Source organism: Bos taurus, chromosome 9 (assembly GCF_002263795.3).
Source record: "Bos taurus isolate L1 Dominette 01449 registration number 42190680 breed Hereford chromosome 9, ARS-UCD2.0, whole genome shotgun sequence".
Lineage (NCBI taxonomy): Eukaryota > Metazoa > Chordata > Mammalia > Artiodactyla > Bovidae > Bos > Bos taurus.
Window position 1 is genome coordinate 90,006,352 of NC_037336.1, and position 21,145 is coordinate 90,027,496.

The window sequence follows — 21,145 nt, forward strand, 5'->3', positions numbered from 1 at the left end:
ACATTGGTTTGAAATGGACTGATGTCATGTCAGTTTACAAAGAATTAAATGGAGAAAATTCCTTTCATACTTCAGTCTGATATGGTTATTATGCCTTTCAGTTCAGTTCAGTTCAGTTCAGTTGCTCAGTCGTGTCCGACTCTTTGCGACCCCATGAATCGCAGCACGCCAGGACTCCCCTGTCCATCACCAACTCCCGGAGTTCACTCAGACTCACGTCCATCGAGTCAGTGATGCCATCCAGCCATCTCATCCTCGGTCGTCCCCTTCTCCTCCTGCCCCCAATCCCTCCCAGCATCAGGGTCTTTTCCAATGAATCAACTCTTTGCATGAGGTGGCCAAAGTACTGGAGCTTCAGCCTCAGCATCAGTCCTTCTAATGAACACCCAGGACTGACCTCCTTTAGGATGGACTGGTTGGATCTCCTTGCAGTCCAAGGGACTCTCAAGGGTCTTCTCCAACACCACCGTTCAAAAGCATCAATTCTTTGGTGCTCAGCTTTCTTCACAGTCCAACTCTCACATCCATACATGACCACTGGAAAAACCAAAGCCTTGACTAGACGGACCTTTGTTTGCAAAGTAATATCTCTGCTTTTTAATATGCTATCTAGGTTGGTCATAACTTTCCTTCCAAGGAGTAAGCTTCTTTTAATTTCATGGCAGCAATCACCATCTGCAGTGAGCCCCAAAAAATAAAGTCTGACACAGTTTCCACTGTTTGCCCATCTATTTTCCATGAAGTAATGGGACCAGATGCCATGATCTTTAGCCTTATTTATTTGCAATTAATGGAGGAGCAAAATAAAATATTAATATACATAAACATGTATATACTATATTTTATTAGTATTACACACACACACACACACACACACACACACACACCCATATACACAGATATCTATTTGATAACCCAGCTTTACAAAGGACTCTGAATGCCTTACAAAGGATTCCCTTTATGAGTCAATTTAAAAAATCAAAGATCAAACATATATGCCTCCTAGAGACAGGCATTTTTGTCTGTTTTGTTCTTTAATAAATCTGAATCTCCCAGAACAGAGCCTGTCACTTAATAGATACTCAATAAGTTTGGCCACCTGATGCAAAGAGCTGATTCACTGGAAAACACCCTGATGCTAGGAAAGATTGAGGGCAGGAGAAGAGGGCAACAGAGAATGAGATGGTTGGATGCTATTACTGATTCAATGGACGTGAGTTTGAGCAAACTCTGGGAGGCAGTGGAGGACAGGGAAGCCTGGCGTGCTGCAGCTCATGGGGTTGCAAGGAGTCAGACACGACTGAGTGACTGAACAACATTGACAAAGTATTTGTTAAAAGAGAAACTTCACTGGGTGAGTCACACAAAAAGTCTGCTTCTCATTCAGCATCAATCCTCTTCTACTTCACAACTTTTTTTCCAAAATCACTTGTTCTCCATCCCCAGATTATTCCTATAGAAGCCAAATGCAGTGGGACATTAGAAACAACCAACCCCAAGACATTACACAAAATGAATTTGATTTCTGCTTTGTGGTCTGAAAGACCTGCAGTTAAACACTGATTTCTTCCTTTCGTTTTTATGATCTGAACTTTCGTTTTCTGTTTATCTCTCTACTTTTGAATGACAGCTCACTACTCTGCCTTCAAATAAGAGAATGCACATAAACGAAAATTAACCTTATTTCATATCACATTCAAAAGACTGCTTTCCCAGTGAATTTGTGACTTTTAGCACTCATTTTCATTTTGAAATTTGTATTCATAGCTGGTCAAAACTATGGTAATTTACTTTTGCTCATTTCACAAGGCAACACTTACTAGATTGACAGCCCCTTGTGGAACAAGTTAACAAAAAATAAGTAGAAAATTCTTTGTTCACGTTTTTACGAACTTTTTTGACAGCCAAACATTTGGTCAGTTGACTAAATAATACATTTAATATTATGATCAAAATTTCTCATTCAGCATGCAAAGAAAACTAGATTATTATTTTTATTCTGTCTTCTAAGCTGAAAAAACTTTTTGTCATTTTGGATGTTTTCAGTAAAACCATTAGGAAAAAAAGCAATTTCTAACATTTGTTCCAGGACATCTTTCTTCTATCTCTGAGCTAAAATATTAGAGTTGAGAAGATGGTAGAAGAAAGAACCCATTATTTTTGTGGACTCAGATAGTTTCAAGGTACCTTTTGAGCTTATTATGCTCCATGATTCTAAACCTCCTTGTCTGTCTACAACCTTGGGGAAATTCCACTACTTCTAAAATGCTATACTTGTACCCTAGAGTCTGGAAGCAAAGCCCAAAACGGGGCTCAAATAATCACAATTTCTTTCAAGGATTAGGTCTAACCTTGAATGAATGACTGATGAATAATATATGCTGTTTTTCAATATCTGCTTTTGTTTTCATATAGAAACATTTTACATTTCTCAGGGATGAATAAAAGCGATGCTCCAGGAAATTTCATAGCATTCCCTGGGAACTTTCTCCATTGATGATTTTGCTTCTCACAACCAGCAAACCTAGTCCTCTCTAAACCTAAAATAAATGTTGAAAAACACTTTTCCTGGGTTCTGCTACCCACCTCGGGCTGCCATGCCCTCTTCTCTATTTAGTCCTCACCTTGCCATAGTTCATTCAAACAACTAGTCTACATTCCTTGGTTCTCAGGTTCACCTTTTGTTGGCTTCAGTCTTAACATCAGTTAGGTTCATTTTCTTCTCCAATACACAGGTGCTTGCTTCTTTCAAAGGGCACCTCTGCTTTTCCATTTGGAAGTCAGTGAACTGATTTATACCTGAGGCAATTATTATGCATTTCTTGGACCACCCACAGACACCTCCCCCAACAGTGACACTTCCTAGCACAATAGGGGTTTTATTGTTAACTGTCTGGAGGGGCAATAAAGGGAGGTATAACTAACAGCAAAGTACTTTTAAGAGTCCTGCGACATTATTTATGCCAAAATAGCAAACAACATTTTTGAAAGATATTCTTCAAAAGTTAAGTGGGTAAAGTTAAACAGTCTCATTTCAAAGGAGAAAAAAAAAGGATTTGCCACAAAGAGTTGGACACGACTGAGCGACTTCATTTTCACTTTTCACTTTCATGTATTGGAGAAGGAAATGGCAACCCACTCCAGTGTTCTTGCCTGGAGAATCCCAGGGACGGCGGAGCCTGGTGGGCTGCCGTCTCTGGGGTCGCACGGAGTCAGACACGACCGAAGCGACTTAGCAGCAGCAGCAGCAGCAGGGCCGTTTGTGGGCTTCCCAGGTGGTGCAGTAGTATCACCTGCTAATGCAGGAGACGCAAGAGACATGGGTTCAATCTCTGGATCAGGAAGATCTCCTGGAGAAGGAAATGGCAATCCTCCAACATACTTTCCTGGAAAATTCCATGGACAGAAGAACCTGGCAGGCTACAGTCCATGGGGTTGCAGAGAATCAGACATGAATGAGTACGTGTGTGCACGCCCACACACACACACACACACACACACACACACACAGGGCCCTTTGTGCTCTTCCTACTTAAGCTCCTCCCCTTAGAACCTTGATCAATGAATGAATATTCGTGAACATAACATTCATATTAGGAACCTTGCTTCTTATAAGTGGAAAGGCAAGTGTACAGAGAATCTGTGCTCTTCTTCCAAGTCCGAGTGTTCTTAAAATTCCCAGAACAAAATCTGTCATGATGATAATCATCCTTCTCAGTTAGCACTTTAGGGAGAATTTATTCCATTCCCAGAACCACCATTCGTTTAGTTTATCCCATCGATACTGAGCTGAGTTCCTCCCCATCCACAAATCATTCATTCCTTCCACACACGGTGCACCTGCTCTGTTCCTGGCATTTCCCAGTGTACTAATTTGCATTCTCTTTGGCAGAAGGAGGGAGATATGATAAATAAAATAACAGTACAGTAAATGCTGTGGGTTAAATAAAGTAGGCTGTTATTAAAGAATGACAGATCAAGGGAGGAATAAGGATGGGCCAACATTAGAGAGTACAGAAAAGGTCTTTAAAGAGGTGACATTTGAACTGAAGTGTGGGTGATGAGAAAGATCAAGAGGAGAGTTGCTTAGGTCGAGGGAGTGGATGTGCAGAGGACCTGAGGCTTCAGGGCATGTAGTGTCTCCTCTCCACTGTGTTCCTGGAACTACCCTAGAGTCTCCTACTGAGAATGCCCTTCCTTCTAATGCTACCTCACATGCTGATTTTTTAGACTCAGGAGTAACCAGACGCCTGGCTCATCTAAAATTATCACTGCCTTACTGGCTTTTACAGACTTCATCTTAATACTACATACTTGACCTTCAAGGGCTTAAAAAAGAAACTAATTCAAAGCAAGCCAGCATCTGATTCAGCAGCACCATGGTAGTGTAATATGCTACCGTTTCTTAACTGAGAATCCATAGGATATACAACTCACAGAAATTCATGCCAGGGGAAAAAAAAGACTTCTGAAAGACTGTTTTCTTCATTTACCAGTGGGTTCCAGGTAACCTGTCCAGTTAAACCCTATTACTTTGGTGGCTGGAACTTGAGAGCTGAAACTGAGCACTTCCGTTATGACAACATGCCCATCCATGTTCTGGGGCGTGCTTACTGCCCACCCCCGTTTATTTCTCTCTGTGGCTTCTTACCTATATATTGCTTACTTTTCATTGCCCTCTGTGAAAGTGCTTTTGTTTAAGCTGCCCCAAACCTTTTGGAAACAGAAAGTGCATAAATCATTAATCACAAGTGCTTTCTAGACAATCCCAAGGAATTTCCTGATCTTACCCTCTCTGCTACATGACATAACCAGCTGCTCTTCCTTCCCTGTCTCTTTTCCAATCTTTTTTGGGAGAGAACTATAAATATGAATGAAACTGGCTAAGAGTAATTCCACTTTCTTGATTTCATGGTATATTACAGTGCCTTCACTCTCTTTTTTAAATTAATTTTTACTGGAGTATATTGTTGCTTTACAATGTCATGCTAGTTTCTACTGTACAGCAAAGTGAATCAGCCATATGTGTACATATATCCCCTCTTTTTTGGATATCCTTCTCATTTAGGTCACCACAAAGCCCTGAGTCGGGTTCCTTGAGCTACACAGTAGGTTCTCATTCATTATCTATTTTATATTCAGCCATAAAAAGAAATGAAGTTGGGTCATTTGTAAAGACATGGATAGACCCAGAGTCTGTCATACAGAGTAAAGTAAGTCAGAAAGAGAAAAACGAATATCATTTTCTTTTTAACACCTTTTTCCCCATTCTGATCATTTTACGAATGAATGTATTGATATATATGTGTGTGTACTTTAGTTTCCTTCTTTTCCCACATGTCCATTCAACACAGATACTCTACAGGATTCTATTCCAGGTTGCTGCTGCTCCCTAAACATTTTTCTTTGGTAATCACTTACTACCACCACCTGTAATAAAAGATTTTCAAGGTTTATCTCTAGCTGAAACCTCTCTCCTGAGTCTATATTCCAGATTCCCCGGAGCCATTTGAACTGAGGAGTCAGAATGAGGCCTTGCCATTCTTTTACCCTCCAAACCCTTAACTCATCTCCATAACATCTCTGCCAACTGTTTATCCACTGAGCATTTGGCAGTAAACTCATCATTTTTCAAGGCAGCCCATCTACCAAGCCGGCTTTGACTGTTAAGCAGTTATTCTCAATAGGATAGCAAAATCTATCTCAGTGACACGTGCCCACTGGTTCTAATGCTATTTTTAAGACAGTGGTAAAGACAGTTCGTGATGGAAGACTGGCGTGCTGCAGTCCATGGGGTCACAAAGGCTCAGACATGACTGAGCAACTGAACTGAACTGAAGGACAGTGGTTCAGTGGTAAAGAATCTGCCTGCAGTGCAGGAGATGTGGATTCGATCCCTGTGTCAGGAAGATCCCCTGGAGAAGGAAATGGCAACCCACTCCAGTATTCTTGCTTGGAGAATCCCATGGACAGAGGAGCCTGGCAGGCTATGGTCCATGGGGTTGCAAAGAGTCAGACACGACTGAACAACTAAACAACAACTAACAGCTAGGTTACTTAAATGCCAAATTTACATTTGATACAGGGCAATGTCTGTATTATCTCCTTACTCTGCCATGTGGTTTTGTTATTCCCGTTATGTCACTGGGGCAATTTAAAATGAGTCTAATCATTTTGCATGGCTCTTCTCCAAATGGAGAAACACACATATTCTCTAGGGAAACCACTCTACTCTATGTTAAAAAAGTACAAATGCCTCCAATAACCACTTCTCCCATGAATGACTGGTTTCTGTTCATTTTACTATTTGTATCACAAAACTGTAACCAGGGTGTCCAGAAGGAAAGAAATTCAAAACAGCATTCTAGTTGTGGTTTGAAAAATGCCGAACAGTACAGAAGTGTCCTCAACTTCCTTCTAGACACTCTGTGCCTCTACTGACATAGCTAAGAGCAGACTTGTTGCTTACTACTGAATCAACCGGGCTTTTAATCAACAACCCTGATAGATCTGGCAAAGCCTTCCCCAAGCTGAATTCAGCCTCTTCATTACCTTGGTTTCTCCAGGTCTTAATGGCATCTGCATTACCTAGATATACAGGCTCAAATCTATGTTGGGTTTAAGCGTCTTTTCACATCTTCTAAATTTCAATGGTGACCAAGTCTTGAAAGCTCTGAGTGGAATAGGTTTTCACGATATCATCTTCCCAACTGCCTTCAGTTAGCCTTTGGATATTTTCCCAATTCAGGCCTCATCTTCTCTCACCTGAAGAGTTGAAATTGTGTTCCTGCTGCCTTCTCCTCCCCTCTGCCCAGACCTGACATGTACAGTCTTCATCCTGTAATGTCCTATTTATTCAATACCCATGGCACTCTGCCCCGATCAAGGACGATGCTAGCTTTTCACTTGGATATTAACACCCACCAGTATCTGTCTCCTTCTCAACTTTATCCTGTGATTTCCTGCCCATGCTTTGTACTTCTGGAAAACTGTGCCACAAAGTATTTTTCGACTTTCCCTAGTTCTGCGCCTTTCTTCCTTTACATTGTCTCTGAGCCTGGAAGGCCATTCTTTGTCAAATTTCCATCTTTCAGTACTTTGAAAAAATGTTACCACCTCCAAGAAATGTTTATCAGATTCTGGTCTGACCACCTAAAATGAATCGAAAGTTCCTCACAGCATTTTATTTCTCTCCTAGAACAGAATAGTAATAGCAATTTACATACCCATTTTCTTTCTTCAACTAGTCTTTAGGTTCCTTCAGCCTCGGCTATGATTCACTTAATGATACTAAATCCCAATTCTCAGTGGTAAAGAATCTGCCTGCCAATGCAGAAAACGCAGGAGACTTAGGTTTGATCCCTGGGCCAGGAAGATCCCCTGGAGGAGGACAAGGCAACAGACTCCAGTATTCTTGCCTGAAAAGTGCCATGAGCAGAGGAACTTGGCAGGAGGGGTCACAAAGAGTTGATCACGACTTAGCGACTGAGCACACATATTCCCAATTACAGAGTAAGGCTCCAGTGAGTTGCATTAATTGTGAATAAGGAGGCAGGAAACGAAAACGGTGAGAGGGATGAGTAGCTGAATCTGAAGGCTAGTTGGGAACAGAATGCAAACACTTGGAAAACCAGACCCACGCGGGCCATTAACAGGTGCACCAAAAGACCACTCTTTTTCCATCATTTCTGCCTGTTCATAATTTAATTTTTTAGATTGTAGGGTCCAATATCAAGCACAGTTCCAGTTCTTCCTTCTTTTTCCGTGAGATCTAACCAGACTTGACCAGACTTGGACTTTCCTGGGACTAGTGGTCAGGGGCCAGAACACTCAGTGCAACATAGATTTTGGTTGTAATCAGCAGCTTCACTGTAATTACTTTCAGTGTTTCTGCTAAGCCATAAATCCACATTCCCTTAAAAATAATCTCCTCCAAACACACTTGTCACTCCCTCAAAGTCTTAATAAATAGTTTGGACGTTAAGTCATTGTGCTGTCCACTGCTCAATAAAACAATGTGCATTTATTCATTGCTGGTATTTTAAAGCAAAATGTAAAGATCTCTTTGTCACACAAAAAAAGTTAATTTTATGCAAGATGGACTTAGGAGTAGTGACATTTAAAAAGAAAATTTGGAGCAGATTTTCTATCAATGCAGTTGAATTTGAGTATCACCTACAAGAATTTTTAACTATTCAACATAACCTATGTCAAGTCAAGAAAAGTGCTCTACATTTTTTTCCATCCTGGAATTTACACTTATTTGATGAAATTCTACCTCATGAAACACTACTTGTATTACTCAGATGTTCAGTCAATGAAAAAACTGAATTAAGGGGAAAAAAATTACCTTCTTAAGATTAGATCACATGAATTTACAAAACTGGAGGTGGTTACATAATACAGTGGAGTTACATAATAATGTACTGAATGACATTATACCTTAAGAAGTACTAAGTTTGTAGCTAATAGTCTTGTTTTCTGAGCCCAGTCTTTCTGTTTTTCACTTGAGTTTCATTCTTACCTCAGTGTACCTCCCCTTGGATTTTCAAGTATGTATTTTCCCCTCCCAGCATTTGGCTATGACTACACAAGCATCAGGTCAGTTATTTCCTGCTCTCAACTCACAAACAAAAAGGAAAGCCATACCCACATACTCAGACACTGACACTCAAAATCATCTTTTTAAAATATTAAACTTCGGTGACAATTCCAATGTACAAGAATTTCTCTATGCTTGCTTTTCAGCATAAAAAAATATACAGAAATATATAGCATAGCTATGCCTTGCTGCTGCTGCTGCTGCTAAGTCGCTTCAGTCGTGTCCAACTCTGTGTGACCCCATAGACGGCAGCCCACCAGGCTCCCCTGTCCCTGGGATTCTCCAGGCAAGAACACTGGAGTGGGTTGCCATTTAGTGCTTTCAAAAGAGATACTCATTTTCCTTTGGTTTTATCTAGTGAGTCTTGCCCACACGAAACTCATAGGTCATCGGCAAAATGCTGTATAGTAGTTCTGAGTGAAATAAATTGAGAGATAGGTTCAAGCCCCAAATTACTACAAATGGTTACTTATTAACAGCCCAATTAAAGCTTTGAAGATAAGTAAGTTAAATCTGCTGGCTGAAATGAGCTTATTTTCAAGTTAATTCATTCATAATGCCAATTCTTTCATTACTATATATAGCTAAATTAACTGTACATTCACAGCATTTTGCTAGGAAGGACTTGAAGCCTTCACCCTGGTTTTACAAATAATATCAAATCATCCTAGATTAGGAAAAATCTAGTTGCTAGACTTAGAAATCATGTAGGTGATTTCAACAAGTAGGTGCTGAAGATGGTTTTCTTTAAAAACAAATTTATTTTTTTTCATATCTGAAAAGAGTATTCTGGATTTCTGGTCAATTGTGTTGTTTTAGTTGCTAAGTCATGTCCAACTCTTTTGTGACCCCCATGGGCTACAGCCCACCAGGTTCCTCTGTCCATGGGATTTCCAAGGCGAGAATACTGGAGTGGGTTGCCATTCCCTTCTCCAGGGGATCTTCCCAAGCCAGGGATTGAACCCAAGTATCTGGCATTGGCAGGCAGATTTTTTATCACTGAACTACCAGGAAGCCCCTCTGGTCAATTTACTATATTACAAAAGATTGTTATCAGTGAAAGAACTGCGATCATACTGGGGGAAAAAATGACAATATATTTATCATATGGGAAATGTGGGTCCTCAGGAAGGGTGGGGTTATCACTTTCTCTATCTCCCTTTGCTTACCCCCTCCCCCAACATACCCAAAATAACATCCCAATTATATATACCCAGGGTAGCCTTTAAGTGGGGGGAGAGGGGTAGGCACAGTACACTTGTATGCAGACAAATGCGGTCACTTTAAAGAGGGAGATTTGGGAGTTGGGGCGGGTCCACAAAGACGGCTGAGCCTCAGGTCTTCTATGGTTTGGACTTGGTGGCTGGTAAATCATCCACAGAGCTCCAGCGAACCACTTCCTATTTTCCCTTCCCCTTATCTGAGCCTCTGCTTACAGCTTTCTTTAGGAGCAGAGATTTCTACACTTGGAAGTCAATGAGCCTAAAATTCCTAAATCCTCAGGAGATCCTTTCTCATTACTTCCACATCATCTCCAGTTATGACTTGTAAACTAAGAACACCCAGGGCTCAACTGATGCAAACAAAATAATACTAAGTTGAAGAAGCTTCTATGTGAACTTGCAGAAAGAGGCCATGTTTAATCTTTTTTTTTTTTTGTGCTTCCAAAATCATATCGCAGGGCCTGGCACATAATATATGCTTGAGAATGTTTATAAATGAATGAATGTTCACTTAACAGGTTGGTTAAACAAGCTGCTCAGGAAAGAATAACACGGCAACATGGCAGACACTAGGGGAACAGCTTTCATATTAATTAAGGATCCATTAGTCAAGACAACTACTGACAAGAAACAAAAATGCCTTTAAGCACTTACCATCTACTGGATGCTTCTTGGGTTTATCTTAATTATTGTAATTATTCTTGGGTTTATTTTTCATTGTTTAACTCTAGTACAGTATCAGAGAAGGCAATGGCACCCCACTCCAGTACTCTTGCCTGGAAAATCCCATGGATGGAGGAGCCTGGTAGGCTGCAGTCCATGAGGTTGCTAAGAGTCGGACACGACTGAGCGACTTCACTTTCACTTTTCACTTTCATGCACTGGAGAAGGAAATGGCAACCCACTCCAGTATACTTGCCTGGATAATCCCAGGGACGGGGGAGCCTGGTGGGGTGCCGTCTATGGGGTCGCACAGAGTTGAACACGACTGAAGCGACTTAGCAGCAGCAGCAGTACAGTATATAACAGTTGCATGTGCGTCCTAAGTCACTTCAGTCACGTACTCTTTGTGACCTTATGGTTGTGACCTTATGGACTGCAGCCCACCAAGCCCCTCTGTCCATGGGATTCTTCAGGCAAGAATACTGGAGTGGTCTGCCATGCCCTCCTCCAGGGATCTTCTCAACCAAGGGGTCAAACCCATGTCTTTTAAGTCTCCTGAATTGGCAGGCAGGTTCTTTACCGCTAGTGCTGCCTGGGAAGTCCCATAACAGTTCCATAGTGATTGTCAATACATGACAAATTATAGACATTATTTTATTTAATCACTCAACATTTTTAAGATACATACAATCAGTCTTCAATTTACAGATAATGATACTAAGACTCAATAATGTTAAGGCTAAATCTCTGGCTGTTTGCATCCAAAGTTTGAACTCTTTGTACCAAATTGCATTCCCTGCTTCTAAAGTCTCTTTCAAGGGGAATTTTCCGTATGCTTTTTCATACCCTTTAAATTAAATCACACAGTTGCCACTCTTGTTACAGCAGACTTTCAAATCTTTGTTGATTTTGATTAACTGAAGCCTGAAAAAGGAAAAGAGTTGAGGGAAAAAGGGTGGAGATTTGAGGTAGTTTTCTTAGAACCAAAATGGATTCGTAAAATCTCTAGATTAGACAGCCTGTCATAATATGCCAAAAAACATAAAAACTAAGCCCCTACCATTTATTGAAATACAGACTGTTGTCAACTTTCACAAAAGAATTTTCCTTGAATTTAACTCATGATGCCACTGGGAAGCCCCAAGATAATTAAAGAAATGAAATAAACACTTACCTGCTCATTCATTTATGTCATAATTTCCCCTGGGTTGTGTCTGTTTAATGTAATGCCATGGTTCTTGAATTATAACCTTTGTATTTCAACAGCCAATCAGAAGTTCCTTGAAAAGCCTGTGACCTAATCCAAGGAAGTAAATATTTGCTTTGTGAACCACATTCATTGTCTATAATAAAATTATATTTATTGACACAGAGTTTTTTTTTTTAATCTCAAACACAAAGTTTAAGGAATTCAGAGAGATTTTAGATGTTTACTACTCATGCTAGAATTTCAAGTATAAAGCACTTACAGAGTTTAGCAAAAAAAGCCTGCGCATCTAGTAAACAGTAGAGCAAGAATGAAAATCCAGTTCTATTTGAAACTTTGAAGCTTTTCTGTTCCACCAGACCTCACTGTTCCTCCTATAGGGGCCTCTTGTTCGTTATAAATTCCAGGTTCACACATTCTGTATTACTGAGGCTTTACAATATTTGATAAACTGTAACCAGTAACAATTATAAAAAATTTTACACTTTCTAGGTAGTTTAACAGCTAAGGGGCTTTATAGATTTTCCAAGCTAAATATTTAAGCTTTTGAAACCAATTGTCTATAGACACAGAATTAAAAAATTAAAAACCAGGAACTTATCAGAGCACTCAATCACATGAAACACTACAGCACAGACTCATTAAGGTACCAGATTCATCCCAACTTTTAAATATTTAAGTTTCACCTCCAGTTAAAAAATGAGGTAAGTTAGGATTCCAATACGACATGGCCTTATAATGAAACTTACTTGATTTCATTCTGGGGAGAAACTTCAATTAATGCTCTGGAGGACCTCCATCGACCTGCCTATTTCCTTTCAATCTCACTTATCTAGGGAAATCTCAAAAGTTTACACTGGCAACTGGCAGAAACAGTCAATGGAAATCTGAGAACTTGTCATGTCGTGTGTTGGGTTGCCACAAAGTTCAGGTTCTTCTGTAAGATACATCTTCTTGTTAGTACGGTGTGAGTGCACATGCATAGTACACAAAAACGATAGACCTCAATGAGTAAGAGGAAATATGTGCTTTGGAAGGCCCAAGCATGGTGGCAAGTGGCGGTAAGTTATGGATACCACAGCAGCCCGAATCACACGGCTGATCCTCCTCCAGCCTTTGGTGATGTTTACTTCACTCCACGTGAGAGGGAGTCAGTTCAACTACAATCATCCCAGTAGTCTGCCACTTGTCTTCTCTGTCACTAAGCACTTGCTTTCTTTCTTTGCTTGTGCCTTGTCTCTTAAAATTAACATTAGCATTTCAAATACATAAAATCATTCAGAATACAGTGGACAAGGTGGCAGAAGACTTGAACAAGTGATCCTCAAGACAAAAAAAAAAAGCTGCTGTAAGCATGTCGAATAAAATTATAAGCATTCTTAGTAACCAAAGAAATAAAAGTTTGAAAATATCATTTTCACACATCAAATTAGTAATGATTTTTTAAAAGATGATATTACTTTGGAGAGATCTAGATACCCTAAGTATCAAGCCTAAAGGGAAAAAATGCCATAAAAACCTATGCCTAAGAATGCACATCACTTAAAACAGTAAAATATTGAAAATAACATAAACATTGAAAGATTAACTAATAAACTGAAATGCATAAGGTGAACTATTTTGCAGTCACTAAATTATATTAAAAATACTGATTTCAGTTTCTTGGAAAATGCCAACAAAGTAATGTCTGTTGTTTGTAAAAGCAAATATGAAACTCTATAATGTGATTCTAATTCTTTAAAAAAAAAAAAATGCCTGTTGACTCATAGGAAATGAATTGGTCATAAACTGCCTCATATATTCAGTAGCAGTTTTTTAGGCTTTGGAAGACATGCTAGGCACATACCCAGCACTTTATATACACTGTACTATATTTATGCTTGCAAACATCTCAGGAAGTGAGTGTTTATCCTTATTGTCATATCTGAAGAAACTGAGGCTCAAAGCAGGTAAGTGATTTGACCATGGTGACAAAGCTATTAAACAGAGGAGCCAGGACAAAAACTAAAGTCAACTTGCCCCAAAGCTTGTGTTCATCATGCCCATGCCTGCCCACAGGTAATTTAAACTTTAATCAAAGTTTGAAACAGATCAACAATAGCAGTATTATGGCAAAAACACGAATATTCACAAAGTGACAATTCTAAAAATGGCTTCCTCCAAAGATGCAGGACTATGAACATGATCCTTAGACTCTCAAACTAGTATATTTGGTAATGAACATGAGCACTCTTCTAAACAAATGTAAAAATCAAGGAAATCTTTTGTGATCTTTGCCAACTCTGCAAAATTCATTCATTGAATAAGCTCTTATTTAATATTTGCCTGTTGCCAGATATTATGCTAGGTATTGGCACAGCAGCAGGAATAACAAGAGAAAGGAATTTTGGGGGGATATTAGGGAAGTCTCTGGGAAGAAAGTGGAGATGGGAAGAGATGGTGAGGGTAAATATAATATAACATTAAAAGACCTGGCTACCTAAATCTAAGGACTGTTTCATTTCTTTAACACTTCCATAAACATTTATAGTATTTCTGAGGATCCAGGTCACTCCCTGGAAATAACATGTAATTTTAAACCTCTATAATGAATTCACGTTTATACTCTACCTGTAATAATCAAGTGAAATAAAATACTTTTTACTATCATGTTACCTGATGGTTCAGTGGATAAAGAATCCACCTGCAATGCACGAGACACAGGAGATGTGGTTTTGATCCCTAGGTCAGGAAGATCCCCCTGGAGGAGGAAATGGCAACCCACTCCAGTATTCTTGCCTGAAAAATCCACAGATAGAGGAGCCTGGTGGGCTACAATCCGAAGGGCTGCAGAGAGGTGGACACAACTAAGCACAGCACATAAGCAACTTTATTCTCATCCACGGTGTGTACAGTGGCCCTTGTATTTGCCCTTCTGGGTGGTGCAATACATTTTCATTGTTAAGTAAGCAGAGTTGGGCTATCCGAAAAAGAATTCTCAGCAGAAATGCAGTTGGATAGGTTCCCATCTCTCTTGGCTCCATATTTCCTTATCCATGCCCCCCTTTGACTTTTCCAGAAAAGCCCATGTCTTTTAGCAAATGGGTTTCTAATATGAAGGCCACTATCTCTACAACTGCAAATTAACAGGTAAATGCTTTCTTACTTTTAATCCTCAAGTCAACCAGAATTTTTATCAATTTACTTTTGGATTTGGCTGTGATAATAAGGTCAAACGGGTGAGGATATAAACATTTCTCCTTTTCTTCAAAGGCCCTGGCCCTAGTGGTAAGAAATGTTAAGGAATTTTTGAAAATTATTACTATTATTTTAAAAAGCCTAAGACGTTTAGGACAACTCTTCATGAGCCCACGGACTGTAGCCCACCAGGCTCCTCTGTCCTTGGAATTCTCCATGCAAGAATACTGGAGTGGATAGCCATTCCCTTCTCCAGGGGATCGTCCGGATCCAGGGATTGAACCTGGGTCTCCTACATTGCAGGCAGATTCTTTACCATCTGAGCCAACAAGGAAGCCCAGATCTCTGTAGAAAGATCCCTAAAGGCAGAGAGAGATCTATTTGAGCAGGAAAAGCTGGATGTCTTATTAATGAACAGGAATAGCAAATTAACTCTTTCTGTTAATTCTCTTCCGTAGGGATTAAAAACCAAGGAATAGTTGAGAAGCCAGAGCAAAAGGGTAGAATTTGGCACAACAAACACCTTCTGTTGCTTGTTTTGTAAATTAGGTGGGTCTCTTGAAATGGCAACCCACTCCAGTGTTCTTGCCTGGAGAATCCCAGGGACAGGGGAGCCTGGTGGGCTGCCGTCTATGGGGTCGCACAGAGTCGGACACGACTGAAGCGATTTAGCAGCTTAATCTTTCAGACTACAAATTCAGGAAGAAGGATAAAGTGCCCATGGCTCTGAGATCAGGTGGCATTGTCATGGAGATTCATCTCATTTAATAAATGATACCATCCAATCCTTTGTAAATAAACACTTTTCTCATCTCCAAAAACTGTAAATAAACTACCCTACCATGACTTCTTTAAATATAGTTTTTTAGATTATTAAAATAGTGAATGTCTACTCTCCCATGAGTGTGCTAATTATTGTTTTAGTTAATGCTAACAGAAAAAACAGCTTAATAATAGAAACTTAGTTGGAGGAGGTCAAACGGCTCATTCATTTGAATTAATGAATACAAATCAGCTTTTCATTAGGTATTAGTGCAAAATGTATGTTTCACAGATAACTGCTATTGTTGTCATAAGAAACAATACAATTTACCCAAAGTGTTTCACAGTTTTCGAAAGTATTTAATACACATAATGTCTAGCAGCTATGAAACCAAGACAGAAAGATTATTTCTCATTACAAGAGTGAAAACTGTTTCTCATTTCTCCAATTAAATGATTTTCAGAGAGTTCACCACCCGGAAAACCAGTGTATGTGAATGCCGGAAATGCAGACGACAGTCTCAGAAACGCTTATTGTAAACGGGAATCAAATACAAGATTGCTCTCATTATTATTTGTGACAACCATCCCATGATGGAAAGAGTCTGGCTGTATAACAATTTTTAAAAAGAAAAAGAAACAACTGTGGGAAGACTGCAAAGTTCTCTAGACAAACCTTCGAGTGCCTCTTTTTAAAGAAGGAAACGTTTATGTAAAGGTCAGAGTGGCTAGGAAAACTACTATGCCAGGAGCCAGGGTCAGTCTTGCCAGAGCGACCGAGATTGTCCCAGGTGAGTGAGTGTCCTTTCAGGGGGTTCCGGACGGAGGTGGGGGGCGCAGGGCGTGTCTCCCGCACACTGGGCATCTTTTTTGGCCAAGGCGACCCTTGCTCTGTCTCCAGGAGCCCAGGGACTCCCGAGGCTGGCGCGGGCTGCCGGGGAAGCCCTGCCAGCAGCCTCCCGCTCGCCAGGAGCATCTCCCCATCCGTGGTTTCCGAGACCAGCTCTGTCTCTCCGCCATCCTCAAGTCCTCCGACATTTTTCAGAGACAGGGAGGCAGGGAGTAGAGGAAACGGCCGAGTGTCTGCACCCAGCCTCTGCCGCAGCACAAGAAGAGGCAGAGGAGGAGGAAGGCTGGCGAGTCAGCCGCTATTAAACTGGAATTCTAGCGATAATGGAAAGAATCAGTATCACCTATAGCAAGAGTCCCGGATACACCCACCCGGGCAGCGGCTAGGGGGTTGGTGGGCGTTCCACCTCCTCGCCCCTGGATGGCTGTAAAATCTACCCCAAGCAGTGCACACTGGAACTCCCTTTCCTCTGACCAAAAGGAGGGCAAAGAACAAAAGAGAGGCCCCCATCCCCTACACACACACACACACACACACACCTCAGCTATTTTACCGACGCTCAAGGTATGCATTTTTGCACTGACCCCACCCCCCCTCCCCTTACACCTTCCCCACCTGCATTTTCCCAAAGGTAAAGAAAGAAGAAAATACCACCCCGAGGTGCTCGTTCGATTGGACACTGTTAATTTCACATTCGGTTTGCTAACAAGCAGCCGACCAAATCTACTGGACCTTGCGCCCCCGCGGGGTCTCCCGCCGCCGCCGCCGCCCCCCGGCCCTCGCTTGGATCCCCTAGGCGCCGGGATCTCCGCTGGGGGAACCCGGCTCGAGGTTCCCGGGGCGGGCAGGACACTCGCCCAACGGGTCCGCAGCAGCCGGAGGGCGACGAGCGCACCGCGCCGAGGCTGCAACGCGGGATTCAACTTCCCAGACCCGCGGCGCGGCCCCCGCTTCCTCCCGCGGGGCCCCGGAGCGGCCCAGAGACCCCTCGCGCCGGCCGACTCCCCCCGCCGGCGCACCGACAGTTGCACTCTCCGCCCCCTCTTTCCTTCCCCTCCGCACCCAACCCCTATTACCTTAAAAAAAAAAAAAGGACCCATCGGTGCAAAGCAGACATTTTGATGCCATTGACTTAGCACCGCTCAGGATCGGAAGCAACATCTTACCCAGTCGCCTGGAGGTGTGGGCAGCGCAGCGATGGGTCCGGGGGCGCGGGGCTGAGCGGCTCGGTCCTCTAGCGGAGCCGGTTTGCTGCCATCCGCCCAACTTCAGCACCCGGCGGGCGAGGAGAGAGGGAGCCAGGCGGGGATGAAGGGGCGGGGGAGCGGGGGAGGAGGGAGAGGTGGGCGGGGAGGGAGCCGGCGCCGCTAGGTAGCGCGCATGCGCCCCGCGGGCGGGCGCAGCCCCTCGCCCGGCTCGGCCGGAGGTGCAGCCGCGGCCCCCGGCCGCGTGAGTCACCGCCCCGCCCCTCCCGGGGCTCCGGCCCCCGCGCGCCCGCCTTGCCTCGGCGCCCGCTGCGCTCGGGGACTCGGTGTGGGGCTCCGGGTCGCCGCCCCTGGGGTCCGCGGCTTCGCGGGCACCTTGGGAGACCTGGGAGCCTCCCTGGATGAGACAGGCTCTCGCGCCTAGACGCCTTCCAACTTCAGGTTCCCCCGCAGCCCGCGTTCATTTTGCGGTTTAGATGATGTGAAAACAGAAGCCTGTCTTTTAAGAAACAAAACAGGTGCAAGAAGGGCGGGGGGGGGGGGGGGCGGGGAGTGTCCCATTGGAAGCCGTCCCTGGGGGTTCAAAGAAGTATGAGGCTAAATTAAGCAAGTGTTGCTTCCCAGGAGACTCTACTTTTATCAAGGGTTCTTATTTTACTGAAGTCCTCAGCCCCGAATCTAACCCTCTTCCCTAAGAATGATCGCAGGTGCTCTCTCTCGGGCCTGGGCATATGTCTTGTCTCGGACATCAGGACCCCTGGAGCCAGAATTTTGAGTGAGAGAAGCTGATGTCAGGGCAAGAGTCCTGGATTACTAGCTGAGGTGTTGATGCTCAGGCTGGAAGCAGCCTTCCAGGTCAGTTCCATAGCGATTAGGTCTGATAATTGTGCAGTTCGAAAGCGGAGCCCAGCTTGATAGTGAAGGAGCTTTGGGTACTTACTGCATCCTGAGCGTTAGATTGCATCTCCAATGATTAGATTGAAGTGTTTGTGAGGGTGAATTAGGGAAGCGGGTGTCTCTTCAGATGTGACATCTGTGGGAAGAGAAGTGAGTTCCTGGCAGGAATGATTAGGCTTTTTTCCCCCCTCATTCTTATTTAAAATGGATTGCCTGTAAATATGGGCTTCCCAGGTAAATCAGCCCGTAAAGAATCCGCCTGCCAATGCAGGAGATAGGAGACCCGGGTTCATCCCTGGGTGGGGAAGATCCCCTGGAGTAGGACATGACAACCCACACCAGTATTCTTGCTTGAAAAATTCCATGGATAGAGAAGCCTGGCAGATTACAGTCCATGAGGTCATAGAGTTAGACTGGACTGAGCACCCTGCACACTTGTAAATCTGTATGGTTTCCCATTGCTGTGTGTTCATACATTCAAACACTGTTATCATTATATCAGGCTCCTTTACTGAACACCAACCTAGACTCCCCCATCTCCACCCCCTTCTCCACTGAATTGTGTCTCTGCTTGCTCCAGGGCCTTCCTCTCTAGCTAATCCTGACTTTGAGTACTAGTGCTCTTCACAGGGTATTCCCTGGGCTTGTGCTGGTCTGCAGATTGTTCCATATTCATCTGTGGTGAGAGCTACCTATAGAAATTGAGAGGAAGAGAAGAAACTGAGAAGAAAATGATAGCAATTTGGTATTGCCTTGGCATCCAAGCACATTAGTTAGTTGGACTTTGTTTTATTCGTAAAGGTTTTGTTGAATTTTCCTAGAATATTGGTCCACACGGTGCATCGAAAAGAAAAAAGTCCTCCTCCAAAAATTGGTTTGAGCAGCACCACATTCTATATAACTTGCAGATTTATATCTCCATCTGACCTCTCACAGAGCTCTTTTACATCCTCAGCTACTTTTACATCATTGTGTTTGTGCTTGGTCACTCAGTTGTGTCCAATTCTTTGCAACCCTGTGGACTATAGGCCTCCAGGCTCCTCTGTCCTTGGGGATTCTCCAGGCAAGAATCCTGGAGAGGGTTGCCATGCACTCCTCCTTTTACATCTCTGCTAAGTCACAGTCGTGTCCGACTCTGTGCGACCCCATAGACAGCAGCCCACCAGGCTCCCCCGTCCCTGGGATTCTCCAGGCAAGAACACTGGAGTGGGTTACCATTTCCTTCTTCAATGCATGAAAGTGGAAAGGGAAAGTGAAGTCGCTCAGTCGTGTCTGACCCTCAGCGACCCCATGGACTGCAGCCTTCCAGGCTCCTCCGTCCATGGGATTTTCCAGGCAAGAGTACTGGAGTGGGGTGCCATTGCCTTCTCCTTTTTACTCCTAGATCCAATTAATTAACAAGTCCTGTCATCTCTAAAAGGTGTCCCCAGTTCATCTACTTCTCTCCCGTCCCATTGCTGTAGCCTCGGTCTAAGCCTCTGTCAACCCATTCTCCAAACAGTAGCCGGGTAGTTTTTAAAAAATATGACCAGGTCACATCATGCTTCTCTTTAAACTCTCCAGTGAGAGTTTGTTGCACTTTAAATACAAACCCTAATCCTTACCACAGCAGAGAAGTTTCTATTTAATCTTGCCCTAGCCTGATTCTCTTATACCATGCTCGAATAGGCCATAGCTTTGAGTGCTAGAGCCACATTGCCCTGTGACTTTTACTTTCCTGAATAAGTCTACTTGCTGTTCCTTTTGTCTGGATGCCTCTGCACCCCCGCTACTCCTTTACATAGTAGGCTCCTAAATATCCCACAGGTCTCTGCTGAGATATCACTTACTCCAATAGGCTTTATCTAACCAACTACCCAGTGTAATGTACCCCGGCATTCTTCTCTGTTGGATCCCCTTGCTTTATTATCTTCCACACATTATTCACTCTCTGAATCAGCTTCTATTTGTTTACTTGTATATTATCTCCTCATTCCCCTCTAGAAGAGAGTCTTTCATTGTTTTAACAAGATTTGACACATCCTACATACTCAGTATTTAGTGAATGAGTGCATGATTGAATGAATAAATAACACACTGAGGAAGAATATTCTGTTTTCCCTGACACTTCATCTTGGGTCCTCCTTGCTGCTGGTCAGAATCTCTTGGGTCCCAGAAGTACACAGATAGACCGTTTTGTTTCCCCTGTCCCCTCATCAAAGACAGCTCCATGGAATGACATGCGTTTCAACTCGATGCCGGAGTAGCATTCCTAGAACCAACTTTAATGCAAATATACTTGATAAGAAAAAGATCCTTGCTTCTGTGAACTTCCCTAAATTGTAATCATGGCTGTTTGGGCAGTTGCTTGCACCTGGGACAACTTGACTCTTCTGCTGATCATTCATTGCTGAATCCTAATGTTACCGCTTGGTGACTTCCTTTCCTAGCTGTCGGGTGTTATGTCATCCTTTATATGTTAGCCAGAAGCTTCAATGACAGCACTCTAGGAACTGGATGAGTTGCCACATTCTAAGTGTTAGAGAAAATGAGTGGAACCAGCCACTTCTTAATGACTTT

General features: G+C 42.7%; 2 protein-coding genes and 1 non-coding gene across 9 annotated transcripts in view; all 3 read right to left on the reverse strand.

The window, feature by feature from the left end:
* Positions 1-17,754, reverse strand: part of RGS17 (regulator of G protein signaling 17) — a 103,262-nt gene extending 85,508 nt beyond the window's left edge. For 4 of the 7 annotated variants that reach the window (XM_024996439.2, XM_024996437.2, XM_024996443.2 and 1 more), the window contains exons 1-2: positions 17,651-17,737; positions 11,663-11,785 (exon numbers count right to left, since the gene is read on the reverse strand). In XM_024996439.2, coding sequence (XP_024852207.1) covers positions 11,663-11,670 — 8 coding nt within the window. In that variant the 5' untranslated portion in view covers positions 11,671-11,785; positions 17,651-17,737. 7 annotated transcript variants of the gene reach the window in all.
* On the reverse strand, positions 14,482-17,640 carry LOC132346139 (uncharacterized). The gene has a single exon (XM_059889953.1). The coding sequence runs from the start codon at positions 17,582-17,584 to the stop codon at positions 16,799-16,801; it is 786 nt and encodes a 261-aa protein (XP_059745936.1). The 5' UTR covers positions 17,585-17,640; the 3' UTR covers positions 14,482-16,798.
* On the reverse strand, positions 15,902-15,969 carry MIR2480 (microRNA mir-2480). Its single transcript, NR_030934.1, has one exon. It is a non-coding gene; the product is annotated as a microRNA mir-2480 (primary transcript).
* Positions 17,755-21,145: the final 3,391 nt, after the last annotated feature.

Bases quoted from the DNA above. Each gene is read 5' to 3' on its own strand.
- LOC132346139 (XM_059889953.1), bottom strand. From the start codon at position 17,584: ATGGGTCCTTTTTTTTTTTTTAAGGTAATAGGGGTTGGGTGCGGAGGG.